Source organism: Lissotriton vulgaris, chromosome 10 (genome assembly GCF_964263255.1).
Source record: "Lissotriton vulgaris chromosome 10, aLisVul1.2, whole genome shotgun sequence".
Taxonomy (NCBI): domain Eukaryota; kingdom Metazoa; phylum Chordata; class Amphibia; order Caudata; family Salamandridae; genus Lissotriton; species Lissotriton vulgaris.
The window spans coordinates 158,658,148-158,682,887 of record NC_141698.1 but is presented as its reverse complement, the minus strand read 5'-3'; the positions used below and the strand labels follow the sequence as shown (position 1 = coordinate 158,682,887).

The following is a 24,740-nucleotide window of genomic DNA, read 5'->3' as shown; positions in this document are numbered from 1 at the left end:
AAACGCATAGAAACTGAGGCATGGGGGAAGTCTTTATCCCCTCCAAGCTTTACAAACCATGGTAAGCGGTCGCAGACTGGTCAGCTGATTTACTCTGACCGACCACACCCAGATCCCACTCCGATCCATGGGGAGAAGTGGGAGGACAAGATCTGTTGACCATTCCATGAAATAGAGTGGGCTATGGTGACCGCATACCCTAGGAAGGTCACCAGAAATGGCCAGCACCGATTAATACAATTTTTCATTCTACATAGTGCCTAATTCTACCCCCAACGAATTGTTAAAATCTTCCCAGGAGCCCCGGACACTGCACCAGATGCATCTCCCCGGCAGCAGGTCTCCAACACCTGCTCTGCCCTCAGATCCACCCTTTTTCGAACAATGTCTTTGCACGCCTTCAAGACCTCATGGGCATCTCAGGAGTTGATTCCTGGGAGGCAGAAGCCTTGGGTGTTTTTAAATGCCCCCGCAACCGGAAGCTAGAATGCAATGGATCTTGCCTTCATCCTTGCTAATGGTTGCCTCCCTATGAAGTGGAAACTCCCCCCAGACACATTTGTGGAGGGCTGGACCTGTACCCTCATCAAGTAGGCAAATGCAGAGGATACAACTTTGCATCATTAGGGGTCAGGGGCCTGAGACACCATCCCAGTGTCCACACCTGGAAGCGGCTACTAACAAGACTGACTGATCCACCGGACTATATAAACTCTAATATCGAGGCCACCAGCCCGTCCTATCCTGCTTCCGCTTGGGATCGGGTCCCCTTATCCTCTGAGTGGCTCAGACATGTTGGGCACCACCCAGGAGCCATCACCTAGCTGCCGGGCTAACCAGTCTTCTACTCTTGTTCCCTCCCCACTTACTTAGCAATACTGAAATGACAGTCCGGCCTCCCCTCTAGTACTCGCCCCTTCTCCCCTAGATCCCAGTTGCTGCCAGCTTGTTTGTTTTCCCGGTAGTGTCCTGTTGGATACGTTCTAGTGTTCCAGAAATGTGCTGTACATACACCCTACATCCACCCATCATTGGCGTCACCTGTCAGGTGACCCTGCTAATAAAAGGGGCCGGGCGCACTTCCCTGGGCCAGTAACCAGTACCAAATACTATGTGTATGTGTCATCATTCTAGCTGCATGTGGGCCTAGGGGCCGAGACCCTTCACTCCCCACTGCTTGATGGATATATGCATAATTCCTGTAACAGACGACTGACTTCGGGAGGCACTGATAGACTAGAGAGCAGAGCGCGAATAGGGCGGGATCACTAACATTTGCAACAACATGTTCCTTACAGGCTCTTACCCCTCCATCTGGAAACATGCAATTATCAAACCCCTATTGAAAAAGCCCACCCTAGACCCCATTCCCCCTTCCAGTTATAGACCTATTGCCTGTCTTCCATTTCCCTCAAAAATGTTCGTAAAATTAATGAACAGACAACTATCTGATTTCATTAATACAAATAATCTTCTGGATGGCACGCAATTCGGATTTAGACAGGATCATGGAACCGAAACCGCCCTCTTAAAATCGGCCGACGAGATCAGGATGACCCTAGACAAAGGAGGTTCGGCAGTCCTTATACTCCTGGATCTCTCCGCGGCGTTTGACACGGTCAATCATGCTACCCTGATCGACAGTGTCTCAGCCCTCGGCATCAATCACAAAGTTAGAGATCTCCTGGCCTCTTTCCTTGCCAATAGGACTCAATCGGTAAAACTAGGCTCCCACTTCTCACCGGTTTTCTCCCTTCCGTGTGGAGTGCCACAGGGGTCCTCACTGAGTCCGACCTTGCTTAACATGTATGTTTCGAACTTGGCGAGGGTGATCAAATCACACGGCATAAGCCTTACGTCCTACGCCGACGATACCCAGTTGGTTCTATCAGTTCACAAGGATGGAGAAACAGTTGCTGCTAGATTCCAGGAGGGAATGCTAGCCATTAGCTCCTGGATGACCAGCAACTGTTTAAAATTAAATTCCGACAAAACTGAGGTATTGACCTTCGGCAAACTCTCCCCTGGTTGTTCCCCCTGCTGGTGGCCCAGCGACATGGGCCCCCACCACAACCTGTCACCAAGGTCAGAAACCTTGGGGTCATCTTTGATGATAAACTTCTTTTCAATCACCACGTTAATTTGGTGGTATCCACCTCATTCTTCACTCTTAGAAGAATTAAGAAGCTACTACCATTCCTACCACCTTCGGCTGGCAAAACTCTCATCACTGCTCTCATCTTTTCAAGGACCGACTACTGTAACGCCCTCCTCCTCAATGCACAAGAAAAGGTCCTTAACAAACTTCAACTGGTTCAGAATGCCTCCGCGAGAATTCTGCTTGGTATGTAAATGTATAGGCATTTATATAGCGCACTACTTACCCGTAGGGTCCCAGGCGCTTCGACCGCTGCGAAACCCTTCCTGGCTTCCCTGAGAGATGGTCCCTTAATGGGTATCTCCAGGGTGAGACCAGGCATCCCCGGCGGTCTGGTGGGGCCGTTAGTGAAGATGAGGCAAGCTAATGCCCAGAGTTGCTGAGTGTGATCGCTGATCAGAGTGGGCACCGAGGCGAGAGAATTATCGAGTCCGCTGACCCTGGTCCAGAAACCTGCCGCGCCGGGAATCGAACCCTGGTCCCGGGCCGTCCTCTGCTCTCGGGTCTGCCGCCTCTAACCAGCGAGCCACACTACTCCAAACATAGTTCCATTTCCTCTGCCATTCGCCAGCTTCACTGGCTGCCCGTAAGAAGTAGGACCAAGTTCAAAGCCTTGTGTATTGCCAACAAAGCCATTAACAACTCCGGCCCTCAGTTCCTAAAAAATGCTTTCCATCTCTATGCACCCACCAGGTCACTCCGTTCTGCCACATCACACCTCCTCCCTATCCAACAAACTAAGAAAGCTACTTGGGGAGATAGGTGCTTCGTGGTTTCCACAGCCAGGCTCTGGAACTCCCTCCCCATCACTATCAAAACTAGCCCAACCCTCCTCAGTTTCAGAAAGCAACTTAAAACCTGGCTGTTCACTCACTAGCCCTGTGCCCTATTGTCTGATTTCAGAATCCTCAAGCGCCGAGACACCCCTGGGTATTTGCACGCTATACAAATTGCAAAAACATAAACAAACATAAACATAAACCTTGGGGGAACATCTGTACCCTGACGCCGAAACTTGAGGTCTGGGATATACAGGACACAGAGCCTCACTGTCCTGCCCACTGTTCAAACAGCGAAGCATTATTGACCCAGTGGCAAGCCTAGGGGGAGGTGGGAGAGGAGGGGTTAGTTACAGTTTAGGGGGTTTGTTAGAGGTACATGTTATGGATGGTGTCCGGAGAGGTACCAACTAGTAGATCTCACTGATTCATACTGCAGGACAGAGGGAGGGGTAGCCCCATTTCAGGTCACATTATTCCCCGTCAGGAGGGACTTTTCCCAGATGTTGATGACTTAATGTGGAAATTTGGTATCCTGCTAATTTCTATTCACGAATGCAGTTTGTCCTTTTGCAGCCCTATACGGGTTATTTACTGTGCTTATGTTTTTATAACTCAATAAAAAATGTGTTTAAAAAAATGAATATATGCATAACAGTTGGTTCACATTTTACTCCACTTTGCTGTTATAATTTCCACCACTGTACAAGGAACAGAGATCTGTCTCAGCGCCGCTCTGTTATCCAGCCAAATGACTGTAGCCTATATAACTTGTAAAAAGATTTAAAAACATTTTTTTTATAAAGTGGAGCTACTCATAGAAAACCTAGTCTAAAGGTGCAGATCTTTTTGTTAACGATATTTGCCATGCAATATTCCTGTCAGAAGATATTTTTGCTAGCGAAATTCTGACATATAAGCAAAGGTTTGAACCACAAGAACACCTCATTTTCATGTGCAAAATGGGAGCAGACAAGCAGCGTCCAAGGAAAGGTAAAGACAAAGGTGCAAATTCCACAAACATAATGCTGATTCACCAAACAGAAAACTGCAACTTTTTATGATGGTCCTGTCGTCGGATGCGCCGAACAGGAGTCCTACTACAATGGGCAAAAAATGTCTCACAGTCTCAATGTTGTGTTTTTTAACCATTTCCTAGCATAGAGGCATTTCACTGGTTGGATGTATACATGGCTGGGACTGGGAGCAAGTTCTGTGTACTTTTTGTGCGATTCACAAATATTTCCGTGTGCGCATCTAGAGGAGGAAATATCACCCCACGTGCCCATTGAACTGCCAGTTGTTAAACGATTGTGCACCTGACCAGTTTAGCTCTTGAGTGAAACGCACGGTGAGTCATTCAGTCAGAATATCTTATAGATATATCATCCTGATAACAGCAGTGCTGGTCGAATAACGTGCAAAGGGCAGTGTAAACAAACGTTTCTCTATTCCAAGGAAAGCGAAAACTCTGGCAAACTGATTACTAATATTATTTTATACGGGGCATTTTCCCTGGTTAGTACATGAAGTTGAGTGTAACTATGGAAAGGAGGGTGTGGATGTGGCCTAACGGCTGGAGCAGTTCTCGAAGCAGGGGAACAGGGTTCGAGTCTCGGCAGGGACCCTCGACATCGTGTGAATCTGGTCAAATCACTTAATCTCCCCTTAATCTACCTGAGCCTAACAAAAAAATCTAATTAATGCGTCCCTCCATTCAAGCCTTACCTTAAGGGGGGACTGGATAATGCTGGCAAAAGCAATTTCAAAAGTTTTCTGCGACTAAAGATCTTCACGTCCAACTCACTCATGTAAAAAAAACATTAACAACATTTTTAACGAATTACCACTGAAAAACTAAAACATTAAAAAGGAGAACAAGCATTAGAAATGCAATAGGTCTCGCAGCATTAGAGTTAGTGCTTTTAGAATTGTTTATGGGTTTTTTTGTAAATCTTTAGCATTTTTGTTTCCTGTAGCCCATGCTAAAGAATTAAAAAAAAAAAGCCATAAACATTTCTAAAAGCTCTAACTCAAATTCTCCGAGACCTATTGCATTGGAAATGCAATAGGTCTCGCAGTAGGAAAGTTTGAGCTATAGGTGTTATTTATTTTTTTGTTTTTTATTTATGTGTTGTTTTTTCTAAATAGCTAAATTAATAGCTTTCTTCTTTACAAAGCCAATAGTTATAATTTTTGTAAATGTGACACCTCTAGCATTTGTAAAGCAACATGTTTTGTATTAACGGGACTTATATGTGACTTATATGTATTGATATTAAAAAAATCAATGGCTTTAAAAAACAATTAATATTTAATACGTAAATAAAATGGATTTTATTTTATATTGCCAATAGCTTAACGTTTATTAAATATATTTAGTGAAGATGCTGTGGTTGCGCTGAGTGAGGGTGAGTGAGGGTGAGGGTGAGTGAGGGTGAGGGTGAGTGAGGGTGAGTGAGTGAGGGTGAGTGAGGCTGAGTGAGTGAGTGAGTGAGGGTGAGTGAGTGAGGGTGAGTGAGTGAGTGAGGGTGGGTGAGGGGGTGAGAGGGTGAGGGTGAGTGAGGGGGTGAGGGGTTGAGGGTGAGTGAGGGTGAGGGGTTGAGGGTGAGTGAGGGTGAGGTGTTGAGGGTGAGTGAGGGTGAGGTGTTGAGGGTGAGTGAGGGTGAGGGTGAGTGAGGGTGAGGTGTTGAGGGTGAGTGAGGGTGAGGCGTTGAGGGTGAGGTGTTGAGGGTGAGGCATTGAGGGTGAGTGAGGGTGAGGGGTTGAGGGTGAGGCTGAGGGGTTGAGGGTGAGTGAGGGTGAGTGAGAGTGAGGGTGAGTGAGGGGTTGAGGGTGAGTGAGGGTGAGGGGTTGAGGGTGGGTGAGGGGTTGAGGGTGAGTGAGGGTGAGGGGTTGAGGGTGAGTGAGGGTGAGTGAGGGTGAGTGAGGGTGAGTGTGGGTGAGGGTGAAGGTGGGTGAGGGTGAGTGAGGGTGGGTGAGTGTGAGGGTGAGTGAGGTGAGTGAGGGTGAGTGAGGCATCACAGCAAACCTGTAGAGAAGAGCCACTATAGTTTAGTACAGCAGTGTCCAAATATGCACAACTCTTGGTACTTAAGAAGGAGCGTTTGCGACCATTTTAGCCGCTCTTCAATGTCACGTTGGGTGTTGACGATTACAAAGTGGCCTATGCTAGAATCAAATTCCTCCGTTTGAAATGACATGGTAGGTGCATTTCAACATGCTCACATATGCACATTCCGCAGTATTCATGTTGTGATTGTGAACACTGTAATGGGGAAACCACCATAACCTTTAATGATGCGCCCACCCAATAAATTGATAAAGCCCAGTGGGCTTCCTTGCACAAAGTCAACAATGTATATAAAAACATCATCTCGAATACTTTGGGCGCCAGGTTTTAAAACTGCTAGTAAATTGTGAGGATAAACGGGGTTTACCTAACGGCTGGGGGTTGTTCATGCTGATTTAGTATCTGCGCCATGACTGATTCATCTGTTCCAGTGTTTGTCACAGAGAGACCCGTGGCGTTTTGTGCTTCAAAAGATTGACAATGTAAATTTACATAGCCGCGTGACGTGCCAGCTTACTTCAGAGCTGCCATGTCGTCTTTATCAGGAACAGCAGTTTGAGTGTCGGGGATTAGTTCGACCGAGGGGCGGGGCTTGCGAGTTTACCCAGCAGACTGCAAGCACGCAGACAGCGGTGATTGAGAAGTAGGACCAACATCACTCCTGCAAGCAAGACGGAGGGAAGAGAGGGGAGGGGGAGGAGAAATGCGACACGGCGCGAGGGGAGGGGGGAGGAGAAATGCGACACGGCGGGAGGGGGCGGAGCGGGTTGGGGGTTGTTCATGCTGATTTAGTATCTGCGCCATGACTGATTCATCTGTTCCAGTGTTTGTCACAGAGAGACCCGTGGCGTTTTGTGCTTCAAAAGATTGACAATGTAAATTTACATAGCCGCGTGACGTGCCAGCTTACTTCAGAGCTGCCATGTCGTCTTTATCAGGAACAGCAGTTTGAGTGTCGGGGATTAGTTCGACCGAGGGGCGGGGCTTGCGAGTTTACCCAGCAGACTGCAAGCACGCAGACAGCGGTGATTGAGAAGTAGGACCAACATCACTCCTGCAAGCAAGACGGAGGGAAGAGAGGGGAGGGGGGAGGAGAAATGCGACACGGCGCGAGGGGAGGGGGGAGGAGAAATGCGACACGGCGGGAGGGGGCGGAGCGGGTAAAACACGACGGACGTGCACGCGCCCGTGACTTTTAAGGTCAATGCGCATAAGCTTAATGCGCATGCGCATTGACCTTAAAAGTCACGGGCACTGCAAGGAATCGCCACGATTCCTTGCAGTGTAGATAAAGAGTGGATAACTCGCAATACTCTCGCCTTGCTCGATGCGCATGCGCATCGACAGGCGAGACCTAAAAAACGGATAAATTAAACCTGTGACTCATGAAGGAATTGGGCCTAGTAATGCAGTGGAAGTCACTGGGGGCATTTGTACTAGGGGAGGGAGAACATTTTGTGTCCTGTTGGGTCTTTTTATGTGACTGGGGTGAGTGGCTAGACCAGGAATGGAGAAGGGGTTAAAAGTGCCCTTCACACGGGGCTGTTTTATTAACACGCTAGCGCTAACCATCTGGTGTCATTAGCACAGTGGCTGGCCAAATTCCTGCGATCTTTCATGGCCAGGCATTTTACACATAAAAGCCTTACTATGTAGATGAGTCACCAAGGCTCTGATCCTGGGATAATTACTGTGTATTGACAATCGATTAAAAAGATAAAACTTGTAACCATTCGGTTTCTCGATTTAAACTTTGGTCAAATTATCGTTTTTTACTTTTATAAATTACAAGCCTGGCCCGAGTGCATTGGAGCGCTTCACATGAGTCATACATTTATTTTTTAGGCACCGCAAGATTAATTGATTTGATCAGGAGCACAGGATGTTTACATAAAGTCGAGATTTGAATCTGATTTCCCAGTTCCAAAGTCGGCAGGTCTAGCCATTAAGCCACATCTCCTCAATTACTAAAAACTTTAGGTTTTGCATGCAGATGTTTGTGTGCGCTGGGAAAAAAAATCAAGAGTGTAGTCGAGTTACTTGTGACTGGCCCTTTGATCTCTTTTGCGTTGTTACAGGCCAGAAGCACTGCTCCCAGTGGCAGGCAAAGTGATCTTCCTAAAATGTGTCTTTCACTCCATGCAAGTTTAATACAAATATGATGCCCAGTTACCCCTCCTTGACCCACCCCAAACCTCATGTACCCACTATGATCTCCAAAATAACACTTCCTAGACTCTTTCCTCCTGTATCCCTCCTTTGACTCATCCCTGACCTCATCTAACTAAAAAAATTAAATGAATGTGTCCGTCTGTAATGCAACAGGTGCGCATGTAACGCGCCCTGATACCTTCGGGCCGAGTTCGTGCAATATAAAACTGCAAACAAAAAAAAATATGATAATAATAATCCACATTTGTAAAGCGCACAATCACCCGTAAGGGTCTCTAGGCGCTGGGGGCCGTCGGAAAGATTAAGTAAACTATTGCCCAGAGCTGTGATCCCCAGATTCCGGAGTCAGTCGCCCTAGCCGCGGCACCACACCTCTACCATACAGAACACTATCTAGACTCTCCCCTCCTCTATCCCTCCTTCATCATATTCAATCAAACTAACAGACTCACAGAGGATGTGGTGCAGCAGCAGGAGCTGCTGACTCAGGACCTGGGGATCATGGTTCGAGTCTCGGCGTCGGCGCAGCATCCTGTGATTCTGGGCAAATCACCTAATCTCCCCGTGCCCATGGACAGCATCAGGATACCCTCACGGGTGATAAGCCGTGCTATTTAAATCTACAAAACAAACACGTTCACTGCTCAAATTAACAACTTATATTTCACTAAACTAATACACCACTAATCTTTTGGATTCCGTAGCTACGGGCTAGTCACCAAAAAGTTCTTCAACGCCTCATCAGGGGTAGTAAGTGCTATATAAATACAATTAAATTACATTACCTGGGCCAGGTCTGGAACACAAAAAACAAACAGAAACAGTTTGAGAGCGACGCACTATTCACAAGCCCCCGTGGGATGCTCCTGGTATAACACAATTTTTACCTCTGTTCAATATGTATATACACTTTTGTAAATCAAAATACTTTTGTAAATCAAAATATGTTTTCCAAACTTGTTGTCCATGCAACTCTCAATTTTTGCCACAAAAACAAAAGTTCAAATGCTTGAAGACGTCATGTTTTTAATGACAATTTTCTTTCTTGTATTTTCTTCTTTGAGTACATTACATCATGTACATGAATTCATCTCAACATCATTTTGCAGTCAATCCCAATGCATTTCGGTATCGATATACCTTCATCAGGGGAATACTGAAAATTAACATAAACAATAATCAAAACACTGAATTGGGGAGCTATGGACTCCACCTCGTGTGCATGCAAAACCTTGTGCAATTTTGTCATAACAAGTACAAGCATTTGAACTTTTGTTTTTGTGGCAACAATTGAGAGTTGCATGGACAATAAGTTTGGAAAACATATTTTGATTTACAAAAGTATTTTGATTTACAAAAGTGTATATACATATTGAACAGAGGTAAAAATTGTGTTATACCAGGAGCATCCCACGGGGGCTTGTGAATAGTGCGTCGCTCTCAAACAGTCTCTGTTTGTTTTTTGTGTTTTGCACTGACGTGAGCCAGTCAGTTTGAGCGGTAGCACCACGTAATCATTAGGATTAAATGAAACAGTGGGTTTATTGGACATAAGAATTCAGGTGTGCAGAGGGTCAAAATCTTTTTCAGTACCAAGTCTGGAACAGCAAGGCTTCACCCAATTTACTAGAGTGACTGCGATGAAGGTGTACCACTTTTGTACACTTGGACACTACAGCCAAAACAGTAAGGAATTTGGGGAATTTAAACATGATTGATGTAGCTCCTCACAGGGAGGCCCCTAAATTGAAGGATTCCCTGCCTCTGACTGGTGATCTAAGACTTATTGAAGTCAGACCAGACCCATCAGAAGGGAGAAGGAGGATGGCCATGTTTTACGAGACCTTGTGATTTTTGGGGACACTGCGCCTGTGCTGCAACTTTTACGTATAGATTTTAATACTAGCATCTGGTATGGCTAGTTCCAGTAGAAGATGCCAGACGCTGTTAGTTTGCTGACCTGGTCCCACAAGAACGTCAGACATGCCTAAACCAGAACAAGTGTTGTTGGACTTGTTTGACTTCCGCAAACGACTGGATAGGAATCTTGCCCGTGTTACAGAACCCCATCTCGCTATCGTATACCCAATTGTGGGGTGAACTATTAAACGTGCCTTTTATTATAAGATATTCTTATTTACATCATTGTTGAATTAGGGCATAATAATTAATTTGGGTAACATGCCTCATCTTTTTAAATATACAAGACCATGACAGTTTATGAATAGTGTAAAAGCTATGATTTCTTTTTTAAAGGGAAAAAATAAACAGCCCGATTCATCATCGGCATGTTTTGAGAGTCTGTAATAGCGAATAATAAGGAATCGCTATTACAGACTCGCAAAACGGGATTCATGTAGGAATCGCAAAATAAATTGCGATTCCTACACATTCATTATTTGCGATTAGCAAATTGCTAATCGCAAATAAGGAATAACTCCCCATTCATTCCTATGGGCCTAAAAGCCCATAGGAATGAATGAGGAGTAATCCTTATTTGCGATTAGCAATTAGCTAATCGCAAATAAGATAACGATTTCAAGGGTGCCAGGGGTGTCCAAAGAACACCCTGTAGCACCCCTGAAATGCAAGTTTACACAGGTGGTGCGCACACACATGTCCAAAGGACATGTGTGTGTGTAACATGCAACATAGAAAAATGCATTAAAGTGCTTTTTTCTATTTAAGTCAGACTTCGTGGTAAATAGCGACCAAATATTGCAAATTCGCAATTTCAAATTGGTTAATGAATTGCATTTAAGGAATCTCTAATAGAGATTCCTTAAATCCAATTCCTCGCAAATATGCGATTTCGCAAATAGCGATTTTTGCATTTGGGATGATGAATCCCAAATGCAAAAATTGCACTCGCAAAGGGCCAGATTCTCAGAATCTGGCCCTTTGCGAGCGCAATTTAGCTTGATGAATCTAGCTGTATGTCATATATAAACGAAATTCAGATAACTGTCATTTTAAATTTGGTGTTAAGAATATGCAAATGTTTCTTTAAAAGCTCATCAAAAGGGAATTTAATACAGTGAATTACATGCAGACAGAGAGAATCAAGCCAATAACAAATACAACTCAGTGGGAATTTAGCTTTCACTGCAGGGCATTTATCAATCTACGATTACCCCTTTCTCCTGTGAACTTCCTTGTTACACTTTTCTACTTTTCTATTCCTACTGCTCTGTTTAATTTAGCATTTTTTGTTTTTATCTTCTGTAAACATAACTCAGGTATAAATTGATATATAATCATAAAATACAGAGTTTGTTTTGATTTTGTTCCTTAAACACGCTTATCTGGAGTAGGGTGCGACCATGATTCATTAATAACTTTATTGTCTTTCGGAGGTGATGTATTTGCTCAGGATTTTGAGTTCAAGCGCAAAAAAAGACGCCAAAACGGGCGGTAAATAAAGTGGTGATATTACACCTATGGTATTCCTAGCATGGCTTCACTTTTTGTTGTTTGATACCTCAGGCCTTTCGTTGCTGGTAATTTCTTGGACATAATGCAGTTTTGACACATAATTTAAATACGCGGAAATGTAGGGTTGTACAGTAATTCGATCACCACACATCTTGTCCATTTTCCCACCATTCTAATACCCGAGTCTGGAAGCATAAAAATGAACCAACCGTGAAATAGCCTTCAGCTAGCCAAAAGGGTTATGTCTCTGTGTGATCTTGTTTTTTCATGGGAAGGGAAATACGTATTTTAGAATTTGTATAGATTCTCCGCACTTCAAAGTATTTTCATACAGTTGTTTTTTACAATAAGTTGCTACTTGTAACACTTTAGCTAAACTACATTTTCATTTACATTTGAGACGTGTGGACCTGTTCTTGCTTTTTGGACGGTCACCTAAAAGTTTGGATAACACGATAACTCTTCACTAAAACGTGATTTTAAATTGAGTGTGAGTAAATTTTGTGCTACACAAAACTACCTACTCTATTAATGGAGCATCAGGTGGCATCTTAACTCATGGATTTAAAACTCATTACGTGTGTTAGTTTTTGTAGTTATTGTATCAACTGGGGGGAACAAAGGGTTAGGACAATTATTTAAAGGGGTCCAATGTATGTGTCCTAGAAAGACTATCAACAAAAAGAAATACAGAGTTCCCCGGTCACAGTCCGCTAGAGGACTGTCATTGGTCTCTCTCTTGTCGGGTCAAAAAAGAGAGAAAAGTGAGTGTAGTGAACCCTCTCTCGGAATTTTAGGGGTACCTCACACAAGTCGCCGGTTGGACTACATTTGTAATCCCACCCGGTGATCGTCCAGCGTCATCATCGGTACCCTGCCCCTGCGCCAGGCTGGCAGTGCAATGCCTGTCGGGCAACAGTAAATGTTGCTCTTTGGCGGGGATCTTCTATTCCTTCGCCAAAGGGTGTGTGGATGTAAGGGGACCATGCAAGGAGGTAATATGTGGTTGTGCAAAAGTGAGCGTGGGTGAATTAAAAAGAGTCAGTGAAGTCCAAAAATTGGGATTTTAATGGTATGGCTCACTGCTCTATTAAAAATACAAGGGGTATAGAGGCGGAACAATCAAGGTAGTCAGCCTCATTCGACCCTTGGTGAGAGGATGGTCAACATGTTTCTTGCTTTACAGCAATTCGTCAGGACCAAGGAGTGCTCATATGATTTGCATGGGCACCCCCGTGATCAGGGGGCCCAGTATACGACCTGGGAGGTGTCGTATGGCTGTCCTTCCTCAGGACCCTTCCCAGAACCGTATGTTATACTCGGGAGGCTTCCTCGAGCTGACCGGGTGGGGCCAGGACTTGGTGGAAACCACCTCGGAGTTCCTGGCGTGGATCGTCTAGTCACCTACCCTTCCCACTGCGGACGGTACCGCAGGTCAGCCGATACCGGCTGACCTGCGGTACCGTCCGCAGTGGGAAGGGTAGGTGACTAGACGATCCACGCCAGGAACTCCGAGGTGGTTTCCACCAAGTCCTGGCCCCACCCGGTCAGCTCGAGGAAGCCTCCCGAGTATAACATACGGTTCTGGGAAGGGTCCTGAGGAAGGACAGCCATACGACACCTCCCAGGTCGTATACTGGGCCCCCTGATCACGGGGGTGCCCATGCAAATCATATGAGCACTCCTTGGTCCTGACGAATTGCTGTAAAGCAAGAAACATGTTGACCATCCTCTCACCAAGGGTCGAATGAGGCTGACTACCTTGATTGTTCCGCCTCTATACCCCTTGTATTTTTAATAGAGCAGTGAGCCATACCATTAAAATCCCAATTTTTGGACTTCACTGACTCTTTTTAATTCACCCACGCTCACTTTTGCACAACCACATATTACCTCCTTGCATGGTCCCCTTACATCCACACACCCTTTGGCGAAGGAATAGAAGATCCCCGCCAAAGAGCAACATTTACTGTTGCCCGACAGGCATTGCACTGCCAGCCTGGCGCAGGGGCAGGGTACCGATGATGACGCTGGACGATCACCGGGTGGGATTACAAATGTAGTCCAACCGGCGACTTGTGTGAGGTACCCCTAAAATTCCGAGAGAGGGTTCACTACACTCACTTTTCTCTCTTTTTTGACCCGACAAGAGAGAGACCAATGACAGTCCTCTAGCGGACTGTGACCGGGGAACTCTGTATTTCTTTTTGTTGATAGTTTTTGTAGTTACACATACCCTACTGAAAATTAGAGAAAAATCTGAAAAAATATAAATATATAATGAACATCAGACTAAAATTCAGAATTTCTGAACAAATTCCGCTCTTACTAAACCAAATTAGACCCTATTGAGTCAAAATGTTACGGTAAGGTGTGGGAAGGTATGTCTCTGTAGTAGCTCCAAGCTTTGACCTACACCAAACCTATGAGAAGAAAAACAGTAGAAAATGTCAACCATAGTGATACAGCCAGACAAGAAAATGTAGAATAATAGTCAAAAATAGAAATAATAATTCTGAACAATGCTGTTATGCAGTTGTGTACAGGCTTACAGCCCCTGCAGACTGCTTTGTAATCTTTGGGATTTTACATGCCAGGAAATTGAGCTCCTCCCAGCAAGTATACATTCAACCTTTGATAATTTTAGTTGCTGGTTCAACTTCCCAAGAAAGATTGTTAAAAAAAACTCCCACAGCTTCTCATGAATTAGGGGTGGGCAGAACTGACAGAGTTTCACTCTGCGGAATTCCGCTGAGTTACATAAAAACTCCACAAGATATCCACGGAGTTCCACGAGCTCGCAAATTCAGCACGTCGCACTGAATTTTTGTGCCGGGAGCTTGTTCCGCACTGTAAAATCAGCACGAATGGCACCACGCGGCACGCCAGAGTGTGTTGCTTCTTTCTGCTGCTCAAGTTGATCTACTACTCGCGCAGCATCTTTCTCAACGTGAACGGTAGCAACCTACCGTGACTGCCCCTGTTCGGAAATCTCTTGAGGAGGTGTTCTAGCACTCGATTTTCTCTCTTGCTAATTTAATGTTGGCGAGCCACGTGCGAGAAAAAATATGCTGCTATTGGCACCGTTTTTCCCGAACTCAGCACTCAAAGCAGAGAGTGGAGTGGGCAAAACTTTACGAACTCCGCCGGAGGAGCAGAGTTTATCACCCACACCTACTCATTATCCGACTCAAGGTTTGAGTGTGACTTTCTGTGTTGTCGCTGGGGCTAATGGGTAAGTGACATCAGGTTTGCTGCTCCTTGATTTTTATAAAACAACAGCAATGGATTGAACGCATAAAAAAGGTGAACCCTAAACATGCATTAGGGCTGTTTTTGTAACATGTTTGAAATTGACCTGGTTCTCAATTTTTATTTTATTTCAGAAGCCATGTCATTCCACAGTTTTTCTGAAACATTGCACAACTGTTGGGAGACATAGCAGGATAGAGACATAAAGCTGTTAACAGAACAGCAAACACTCTAAGTTGTCCAGAAAAAAGCAAATCTATCCGGATAACTTAATCTATGGGCCTAAGTTATACCTGCCAGTAAAGCTACCTTTACCAAAAGCATAGACAGGGGCGCAGAATCTATATAGTCAAAGGGAAGACCTTAGAGTCCCTGTAAGACCTAAGGAAGATGCCAAGAAGTGTGCAAACCACAAAACGGAAACTGTGGTAACTTTTAAGCAAGTACACTGCCAGTGGGACAATGACAGCAACACAACCCCACTAATCCTATAAACTAGGAATGGATACCAATTGAGACTCTTTTGAAATCCCTCCGTCAGAAACACCCAGGGTGAAGCCCGAGACCACTGCGCCAAACTGCAAAATGGAACTGGTATTTGGTAAAGCAGGCAACCATGAACAGACACCAGGCATTCTGTATGGATAGAACTACCTCCTTAGAACATACATATCTCTGCAACCCCACTCTTTCAACCTCCAGGCTATGAGGTCATCACAACTGAGAGCCTGCAGAGGAAGGACAGAAGACCACAGAGGAGTAGGACTGATCATCCACAAAGAAACCATCCACTGCACTACCACCACAGGCAACACCACCTCAATCATGGCACACCTCAACTTCCAACTCCAAATCGATGGCAAAACTACCTTCACAGGCACCCTCGCCTACAGACCTCCAGGACCAGGCCACAGATTCTGTAACGCCATGCCCGAATTAATCCCCACTCTCGCTACCGACTCCAAACACTACATATTCCTCAGAGAACTACATTTTTTACCTCAACGACCTCAGCAACACCAACACCAACCAACCTCCTCGAACAACATTGGCCTCACCCAACTAGTCCCTGATCGCACACACTACACAGAACAGACACTTGTCACCATCTTCACAACTAGTGACAGAGTAGAGTCAAGTACAGCCATGTCACCGAACTCACCTGGACGGACCACACCATCGTCCAATTTAGCATCACAATCAATCAATCATTTGTAGAGCGCACTAGTCACCAGTGAGGGTCTCAAAGCACTGAGTGGGGGAGGGGGGGCAGCTACTGCTCGAACAGCCAGGTCTTGAGAAGTCTCCTGAAGGTCAGTAGGTCCTCGGTCTGTCGTAGCTGTGTGGGGAGGGTGTTTCATGTCTTGGCAGCAAGGTAGGAGAAGGATCTGCCGCCGGTGAAGGTCCTGTGGATGCGTGGGACGGTGGCGATTGTGAGGTCGTTGGATCGAAGCTGGCAGTTCGGGGTGTAGAAGGTGAGATGCTTGTTGAGGTATGCTGGCCCGGCGTTGTGTAGTGCTTTGTGGGCATGGGTGAGGAGCTTGAAGGTAGTCCTCTTGTTGAATGGGAGCCAGTGCAGGTATCTCTGGTGGGCAGTGATCTGAGTGTGGTGGGGGATGTCCAGGATGAGGTGTGCGGAGGCGTTCTGTATGTGTTGAAGTCCTTTCTGGAGTTTGGCCGTGGTTTCTGCAAAGAGAGCATTGCCGTAGTCCAGCAGCAGACTACGGCCTGTGTAGATCTTGCACAGCATGCGGAGGGTGTTGAAGCAGGAGGAGGAGACGGCGTTGACTTGCTGGGTCATTGAGAACGATGAGTCCAGGATGAACCCCAGGTTGCGTGCTTGGTCGGTGGACGTGGGAGCGGGGCCCAAGGCGGCAGGCCACCAAGAGTCGTCCCAGGCGGAGGAAGTGGATCCGAGGATAAGGACCTCTGTCTTGTCTGAGCTGAGTTTTAAGTGGCTGGTCTGCATCCAGCTGGCGACGGCCTTCATTCCTTCGTGGAGGTTGGTTTTGGCGGTGGCGGGTTTTTGGTGAATGAGAGGATCAGTTGAGTGTCATCTGCATAGGAGAAGATGTTGAGGTTGTGCGAGCGGACGATGTTGGCGAGCAGTGCCATGTAGACGTTGAAGGGTTGGGGCTGAGGGATGATCCTTGGGGCACGCCGCAGATGATCTTGGTGGCTTTGGAAGGAGGTGATCCAGTCCACGGCCTTGTCGCGTATTCCTGCGTCATGTAGGCGTGTGCATAGGATGTGGTGGTAGATGGTGTCAGAGGTGGCTGAGAGGTCCAGGAGGAGGAGGGCCGTGGTTTCGCCGCTGTCCAGTAGGGTCCTGATGTCATCTGTGGCAGCGATGAGGGTGGTTTCGGTGCTGTGATTGCTGCGGAATCCATATTGGGATGGGTCTAAGATGTTGTTCTCCTCGAGGAAGTGGGTCAGTTGCCTGTTGATGATCTTTTCGACAACTTTCGCCAGGAATGGCAGAAGGGAGATGGCGAAACGGAGATGGGCCTTAAGTTCTTGAGGTCTTTTGGGTCCACTGTGGGTTTCTTGAGTAGGGTGTTGATCTCGGTGTGCTTCTAACTCTCCGGGAAGATGGCGGTCTCGAAGGATCTGTTGATGATCTTCCGAAGTTGGGGTGCGATGATGAGGTTTGCTTTGTTGAAGATGTTGTGAGGGCAGGGGTCGGATGGTGAGCCGGAGTGAATGTTGTTCATGGTCTTGATGGTGTTGTTGTCGTTGGTGTGGGACCAGGAGAGCAGGTGATTGGTGAGGCTGGGGGGCGGTGAGTCATAGGATCCCCCCGCACCGCCTCCCAGCATACACACTGCCGCTGGGACAATGTATCAGAGAGCCAGTGGACCAATGCCCTCAACACCTCCCGACCTGACACTGCAGCCAACCTAGAACAGGTTGTCAAGAACTTCTCCACCTGGATCATTGAGTGCTCTGACAGAGTCACCCCATCAAGTCCACCAAACTCAAGAGACCCCCCAAATAAGCCAGTTGGTACACCATGGAACTACGAACTGAGAAACGGAACTGCAAGAGACTTCAAATGAAATAGCACACCAGCAAGGAGCCCTCAGACTGAGCCACCTTCAAGCTGGCCCTCAATTAATATCACCATCTACTGAAAGAGACTAAAAGGAATGATCTAACAGACCACTTTGAAACCAGCTCCAGGCACAGCAAAAAACTCTTCAACATAGTCAGCGATTTCTCCAACCCCTCAGCCACTGAAAACATTATCACTCCTTCTCAGGAACTCTGCAACTTTCTAACAGATCTCTTCCATAACAAGATCTCCACCATCTACATAAATGTCACACCTTAACCCACCGCTGCCAACATTCTCAGACTCCTTACTTCCATGGAGGCTAACCCCGATGTGACATCCGACCACCTACTCACCACCTGGGACCAGCTCACCACACAGAACACCACAGCTATCATGATCTCAGTCCACTCAGGAGTTCCCATAGCCTCTACCCCTAGCCCATTTTCTACCTCCAGAGCAAGATGATCAGCAGCAAGCCCACTGGCATTTTCAACTCATCCATACCCACAGCCTCCTACCCCAAAGCTTGGAAAATCTCTGAAGTCATACCCCTGCTGAAGAAACCATCTGCTGACCTCAGCAAACTCTAGAATTACCGTCCCATCTCGCTGCTCCCCTTTCTCACCAAAGCCCTCAAAAAGGCAATCAACCACCAACTCACAGAGCAACTAGAGATCAACAATCTTCTGGACCTCTCCCAATCCAGATTCCACACCGACCACATCACCGAAACTGCCCTGATGACATGAAAAACCTCCCTGACCGGGGAGAAACAGCAGCCCTGATCCTCCTCGATCTCTCAGCTGCATTCAACACCATATCCCACCACACTCTTATCAAGAGGCTTCATCGTATTGAAATATAGGGAGACACCCACAAATGGATCATCTCCTTCCTCACTGGAAGAACCCAGTGCATCCACCTACCATCCTTCACCTCAGAACCCTAGAACATCATCTGTTGCATCCCTCAAGGCTCGTTCCTCAGCCCTACCCTGTTCAACATCTACATGGCCTCCTTGGCTAACATCATCAGAACCCATGGAATGAACATCATATCCTACGCAGATGACACTCAGCTGATCCTCTCACTATCAGAAGACCCTCCACCACAAAGGCAACATCTGCATGTGGTTGACGGGCATCACCGAATGGATGAAAAAAACTTCCTATGAAACTCAACACAGACAAAATGTAAGTGCTACTGTTTGAGAATAACACCTCCACGTGGAACGACTCCTGTTGGTCTTCTGATCTAGGACCAGCATCCACTCCCACAAACCACACATGCATCCTTGGCATCATCCTGGACAGCAAGCTCACCATGAGAAACCAGATCAAACGCAGTCTCTTCTACCTGCTTCCTCACTCTTCACATACTTGTTAAATCTTCGAATGGCTCCTCATCAACACCAGTCAAACCATCACTCAAGCCCTAGTCACCACTCGGCTGAACTGCGGCAACGCACTCTACTTAGGAATCACTAATCACCTCCTGAAGAAACTTCAGACGATACAGATCTCAGTGACCAAACTTATCATCCACCTCCCCAAAAAAGACTCTCACCCCCCCCCCCCACCCCCACCCCTCCTCATGAACCATTGCTCTCAGCACCTGGATACCCTCCCTGGTGATTAGCCGCCCTCTATAAATCCAATTTTGATTTGATTTGAGAAGGTGGACAGGGAACCATCTGGCAATCAGAGGAGTATCTTAAACCAATCCGCATTATTGCTCTCCTGAATTTTCTGTAGAACTGTTAGGAGGATGGAAGGGAAGCCCCCGATGCCAAGAGAAAGATAGGCCATCCACCACCAAGTGTACGTACATTACATTTTAATGCAGAACGGGGGAAGGAGGGCACTGGTTGGGGATGCCAAAGGATCTAGCCAAGGGAGGCCCAACGGGACTGACAACTGCTGAAACATATATTGCAGCAGAGCGTGAGTGACTGAAGAGGGCAAAACTCTGATGAGCTGATATGCTAAGAAGTAGTCCAGCCCAGGACATAAAAGACCCTCAAGGACAAGAGATGTCCCTCCATAATGGTCCAGGACCTCCAGGACAGAAGGTCAGGCAATGGCCATTTTGTGTTATCCTGTGAGTTTAGGCACCAGTACAAAACAGAATAGCATTTCTGTGTAACGGAGGCATGATCCATTGATGAGCTAAAATGGCTGAAAGCTCCTCTAGCTTGAAGAATGGTGAGCCTTGATCAGCGGCCATTGACCCTCAAATTCCAGGCTCCCAGAGGTGGGCCAGCATCCCTAGTGACTGGCATCTATGAACAACCATAGCACAGGGAGCAAACACCTATGTACAATGTAACTTGATCCAACCACCCGGCTGTGCCTTGTGCAACATCTGGGGTCACTGGGAGCAACATCTGATATTCCAGACTCTTTAGAACCCAGAGATAAAAGATGACCCAAAAACAAGTGTCACTGTAGTCATCATGAAACACTGAATTCTCCACTTTTTTGTGTTAATGTAAAGAGCAGGGTCTCTCTCTGAAGGTGATTTAGTCTACATAGTCCTATTGCAGAGGCTGAAGGGAGCAGCACTTGTCAGCAAACTCAGCCAAACCCCTCCTCCAGAAATGTGTCAGGCTAAGATATGAACAAGTCAGGTCTGATACTCGTGTGGACACAATATGGAATGAAAGACCAGGGACAGGAAGGAGGTGCACAATATGCTTCCCATCGCTGTTGTCTAGATCAGGTAATTCAGCTCAGGCTCAATCATCTTGGGGCCGAAAAAGAACAGGCGAATAATATAAACTAATGACCACCATCCATCATGCACATCTTCATCCAATTGTGGCATCTGGGCGCCAACGAACCCACGGAAGCCACACTGAAGGACCAGAACATATTAAAGGTAGTTTAAAGCATGAATCTCACCAGCAGCTCCATAAAGCCCAGCAAAGACTTAGGACCCTCCACTCGCTGGAAGCACTCACAAACAAGTTGAAAACGTTAAGCAGTATCTCAGCAGCGTAAGTCCCTGCATGAAAGGGTTGGAGACCGCAAATTAATGCTTCAGAGCCCCTTCCGCTTTCTTTTTCACAGGATCAGGCAAAGAAGCGTTCTCTGAAGCCAGGGCAGACACATTATATGTTCTGAAAAGAATGGAGTTGACCTTAGGAACCTGCGGATGCTTTTTGAAGTCCTCCATCTTGAAGCAGCATGACATAAATTAGGTGAACACAGAAATCCAGATATGCTAGGGTCCTTTCATTCCCTCAACAAAATACCGCTGATGACCCAATAGATGGGCCACAGGAGACAAATACTGGGAATAGAAGCATCTTGAACATGCTTTCTTCATACATATGTCATAAAAATGCAACACAACCTCACCAAGCCGAGTCCTCATACATATTTGCCCTTCATCACATGTCCTTGGTCATTTTCATGGTCAATTTACACTACCAAGCACTTCGGTGCTTGTTGGCAGCATGATTTGAGCTGCACGCTGTAGCTTCAATCATTTCCTACAAGTCTGTCTGGAAACAGGAGATCCAGCCTCTCTCATCCTCTGAAGTCAGGGAGCAACGGCAGGGATATAATGGCATTCCCCAATACATTTAGAACCAGCCATGTCTCTAGTACAGTTCCAATATAGCAGGGATTTTGTTTAAACTTACTGCCTAGCAAGCCAACATTGCAGTCTCACAGAGAGCAGCTATGTTAGTGGTAGTCGTACAAAAGGGGGTGGTGATAGGCGGAGCATCTGAACCAATCAAACACTCACACCCAGTCAAGAGATCTGGGTTTAATCCATCACTGTTCTTTAGCCCACTCTGCCACCCCAGTTCAGACATGGCCATATTCAAATCAGTCTGACCCTGTGCCTCATGGGAACAGTCCAGCCCGAACTGCCAAGCCATGCCTTCCCTGGACCGGAAACAAGCTTCCGAGGACCGGTTTCTGGCATTTCAGCCGTCTTCAGACCGGCTTGCTTGAATCCAGTAGCAAAGTGAGCAAGGGACTCACGTCTGAGCATACCCTGCCAACTTATGGCGAACAAAGCGGTACAAAAGGGGGTGGTGATGGGCGGAGCATCTGAACCAATCAAACACTCACTCCCAGTGAAGAGATCTGGGTTCAATCCATCACCGTTCTTTAGCCCACTCTGCCACCCCAGTTCAGACATGGCCATATGCAAATCAGTCTGACACTGTGCCTCATGGGAACAGTCCAGCCCGAACTGCCATGCCATGTCTTTCCTGGACTGGAATCAAGCATCCTAGGACCGGTTTCAGGCTATCATCCGTCTGGGGTGGCAGACTGGGCTAAAGAACGGTGATGGATCCAACCCAATCTGTTGACTGGGTGTGAGTGTTTGATTGGTTCAGATGCTCCGTCCATCACCACCCCCTTTTGTACCGCTTTTGTTCGAATAGCAGCTGGATGTGTACGACCAGGAAGTAAGTACAGTATGTAATGACATGCAACCTGACAAAAGGAAAGGACAATTCAGTTCAGTTCAGTTCAGTTCAAAACCAAGTTTATTTAGACTCCATAGTCCTTAAACAAACAAAAACAAGAACAAATCGTATTGACATGATTTCCAAAGGTTTACATTCTCTGAAGGCAGATTAAATAAACAGGTGGTGCCTGGGGGGATGATGCTAAGTGAAGTGGGCGGAAATACTCAAGATTTGGATGCAGGTTTGGAAACAGCCTTCTTCTTGGCTATATAACTGCAGTTTTGTTTGTCTCTGAGTGAGGCTAATCCTCACTTATGTAGGACATGGAAGGAAGAATACAAACAAGGGCAAATGCAGGTGAGGTAGACTTATTAGGGACACATTTGCAGTCCACACACACTGTATTTTTTGAACTAGCTGGAGTTTTTTAGGTGCCTTTCTGGCACGCACCCAATGAATGCATTACAATAATCTTTAAAAAGCAATGGTGTCTCATTTAAGAGCCGCTTTCTGAGGTTGATGGTACATATTTAGTAAAGTTAAACAATGTTAACTATGTGCCCCCTACAGAGCAGCCTCCTGCACGTTCCATGGTTGCATTGGTACGGTTAAGTAATGTAATGCTGCGCATACAATGAACCTAAGCTGGGCCATGTCAATCATGAGTGGGAATGCCCATTTTGCAAGACCTTTTAATTTTCTTCCTGTTATGGCTCTAGTAATTCTGGACTGATAATGGAAAGCCTCAAAAATGCAAGTTTCAGAAGCTATTCACAGTTCACATGGAAAATTTGAGATAAAATGCTTCCCTCCAAGTTGCCTATATTAAGTTGTCTTTTTTGTTTCCATAGGTGCTTTGTGCTCCAGGAGCTCTGGTGCTCAGCTCTACATATTGTTTATCATTGGTCTGCTTAAATTCGCATAAGGACTTTTTGAAATCTGGCCCTATGGATTATCATCACCATCATGATATGCTGCACCTTCACTGTGTTGACTGACAGCAAACATGTATATTCTGTCAAAGGCTTCTTGAGTGCCCTTGTGAATGTGTGATTTCTCCATCAGATGAAGGTTTACCTTTGCCTTCTTGGAAAGCCCAGAGTGTTCCAATGTTCACTAAGTTATATCTTTGTCTGAAGTAAGATGTTTCTTTACCCCACCAGGTCCAATTGAACATTTGTTTTGTGCCCAGAACGAGGATATTCCCAAGGTACTCTCTTGAACCATCAAAGATCATTGGCTGTTGTTGTTTTAAGAAAGGATAAAGGTAAACTCACCTATATGATTTCAATCAATGCTGTTCCTCACAACGGAAAATAAAAATCCTGGTGGCGAAAAAGAATCAAATTTGATTGCCTTCACTACGAAAGGCAGCATGTGTGCAACAAAAGAATGAATGGAAAGGAATGCATGAATTTGAACCATCATTTAGCATCTAGCTGTTTGAAAGAACCTCTAAAGGACTGAAGTGGCTCATTTGCTCATTTGCACACAGTAGTCATGTCACCTCCATCTTAAATGGCCATTTTTTGCTAGGAGGATGATAATGGTGTCTAGCAGCAGCGTTGTCAATAAGAGGTCATGTCCATCCTTGGTTTGCACCCTCGCAACGTTCGCCTGTAAGAATCCACCAACGACTGTGTTCTTTTTCACTGTGGTCAGATGCAAACTCTGGGTACTCAGCACTGATCAATAAGTCAGAGACTATGGCTTAGGACATTTACTGGTAACCCTTTCAAGAGAAGTGCTGTACACCTGTACAGTAGACAGTACATTGGAGTAATTTTGGATTGGGGTGAGGTATGTAGCTGAGAAAAGGAGCAGACTTTACAATACCTATCATGGTAATGCTATCCCCAACAATACATAACAGTAATACTACACTTTCTGGTGGCTTCCTGTACACGCTAGAGTTGAGTTTTTACGGCTAATATGGGAGGTCTACTCACATGGATAATAACCCCGAAGTATATTTCCCTAGGATTCTGAGACGGGTTAAGTTGTGACTATCACGGTCTTATCAGTTCCCTGAATTTCCTTTCATCCCTATCAGCCGGCACCTCCTTCATAGGTGAACTTATATTACGACAATATGAATTAAAGAGATACCTGCATAGATGGAAATATAGCGGACACTTGTCCGCCGTTTCTCTGAGTCATAGACCGCCACTAACGCAAGGCACATTTACACCGGTCAGGGATAAGGCATCCTAGGATTAAGAGCCCCAATGAGGATGACACCACTGATATGTTAGATATATTCTTATCCCCCTGCTTTAACTACCCTTTTCCCAGAGGCGATGGGATGCTCACTGTGCTGACCCGTTATGTTCTGCTATATAAATGAGGGAAACCATGAGCCATAAAGGTCCAGCACA

The 24,740-nt window shown here is 46.0% G+C and overlaps 1 protein-coding gene across 1 annotated transcript in view; it reads left to right on the top strand.

Annotated features, from left to right (window-relative positions):
• The window catches only part of OTOA (otoancorin), a 255,133-nt gene extending 231,846 nt beyond the window's left edge, over window positions 1–23,287 (top strand). The window contains exon 23 of the mRNA XM_086939735.1: window positions 23,214–23,287. Coding sequence (XP_086795861.1) covers window positions 23,214–23,287 — 74 coding nt within the window. The remainder of the gene's footprint in view (window positions 1–23,213) is intronic.
• Window positions 23,288–24,740: the final 1,453 nt, after the last annotated feature.